This window comes from Coffea arabica, chromosome 4c (genome assembly GCF_036785885.1).
Source record: "Coffea arabica cultivar ET-39 chromosome 4c, Coffea Arabica ET-39 HiFi, whole genome shotgun sequence".
Lineage (NCBI taxonomy): Eukaryota > Viridiplantae > Streptophyta > Magnoliopsida > Gentianales > Rubiaceae > Coffea > Coffea arabica.
This window is the reverse complement of record NC_092316.1, coordinates 47,530,810-47,532,524: the sequence shown is the minus strand read 5'-3', so window position 1 is coordinate 47,532,524 and position 1,715 is coordinate 47,530,810. Positions and strand designations below refer to the sequence as shown.

Below are 1,715 nucleotides of genomic sequence, written 5' to 3'. Positions count from 1 at the left end.
AGATCACGAAGACTAGATTTTTACAATGAGTTCCAACAAATTCATAGGTGAAACCAAAGCTCGAACAATTTCACTTGTGTGGGATTTGTTAGATTTTAGTTGTTGGCCTATCCATCCATTCTTTATCAAGATACCTACTTCCAAACTCTTCCAAACTGCCATTACAGACAGGGCAACCAATTCCATTGGGGAAAGATGAACTGATATAGAGGAGAGGAGGATTGAAACCTCAGTTCCCACCACAACAGTCCCTCCCTTTGATATCTCAGCCTACTACTTCTGAAACACTAATTTGATTTCCATCCCAAAATACTAATGGAACAGTGTCCAAGATATCCAATGGCAAATACAGTGAGGATTATGAGAAGATCCATCTATACTTTCCTTCAGAAGTATCAATTTTTCACCACAACTGCTGCATTTCTTGCCTTTCCTTTTGCAGCACTTGTTCTCCTCTCGGAAGCTTCAATTCCCTCCTCTTCTCTTCTTCAGGTAATCCAGAAACGCTTGCAATCCCTCTTCAATGCTGCAGGGTTCCCGCGATCCTCAGAATTCTTTTTCATCCTTAACCTTAAGCTTTCTCAGACTATTGCCACATCTTTTGTTGTTGTTCCTTTCACCTTGACCTTCCTTCTCTTTGCTAAGGCATTCATAATTCAATTCTTCTGCAACCATAAACCGACTGCAGAACCCAAGTTTGCCTCTTTTCTATCACTATATAGTCCTCTTTTTCTTACACAAATCTGCAACATGCTAGTTATCATCTCTGCAAATGCAACCTGCTTCTGTCTCCTATTCTTTGCATTTAATTGTCTTGATGGATTAGGCCTTTTGAACCCAAAAATGCTCCTCCTCTTTTCAGCTACAGGCGCTGTTCTTTACTCCATCATTCTTGCCAATACCCTCATTATCTGCAATCTAGGACTGATATTGTCAGGAATAGAAAACACAGGTGGATATATTGCGATTCTCAAGGCATGTGTGCTGATCAGGGGAAGATCTGCCACAGCATTATCCTTGGCTCTGCCCATCAACATGGCCCTAGCTGCAATTGAAGCTTTGTTTCAGTATCGAGTAGTTAGAGCTTATCATCATGCTGAATCTCCCGTTTCTTCTATTGTTTTCGAGGGAATGTTCATCGCCTACCTGTACTCAGTTCTCCTTGTCCTGGATACAGTTGTTGGTTGTGTGCTCTACAGAAGCTGTAAAGCCTCAATTCAAATAGATCAAGAGAATGGATATTCTCATAGTTACCTGGTTGAATTTGAAGATGAGGATGTCAATTATTTTGCAAAATCGAAGGCGTTAGATGATCTTGCTTAGTACTTCTCTTCCTGGCAAGAAACAGGATTCTTTGCTGCTATTCATTTACACACATGGATTCGGTAACAAAGAAAAGTATGTGCAGAATTATTTACTGTTCATAGAGCAAATTCTAGTTAATTAGCATTATCTGGTACAGAGATTTACATGTTTCTGGATCTGACGAGTGAAGGATTGAAGATACATTGGAGGCAACAAAGCCAAGTCATTCTCTGTTTATTGATACTCCTCTTCTTCTTTTTGTTTTTTTTTTTTCCATTTTTCTTTCTACAGCTCTGGAAATACTTGAGGGAAGAATGCTGTTAGTTTATAGTTTTCTTTTTTTTTTTTCTCCTGATCAGCTGTTAATTTAAGGTTGATCTTGTAATGAATTCTCAAGAAGTGGAAAAATC

The 1,715-nt window shown here is 39.0% G+C and overlaps 1 protein-coding gene across 1 annotated transcript; it reads left to right on the top strand.

Moving 5' to 3' along the window:
- The first annotated feature begins 315 nt into the window (after positions 1-315).
- On the top strand, positions 316-1,323 carry LOC140004833 (uncharacterized). Its single transcript, XM_072044985.1, has one exon. It carries the CDS (start codon positions 316-318, stop codon positions 1,321-1,323), a length of 1,008 nt encoding a protein of 335 aa, XP_071901086.1.
- Positions 1,324-1,715: the final 392 nt, after the last annotated feature.

Bases quoted from the DNA above. Each gene is read 5' to 3' on its own strand.
- LOC140004833 (XM_072044985.1), top strand. From the start codon at position 316: ATGGAACAGTGTCCAAGATATCCAATGGCAAATACAGTGAGGATTATG.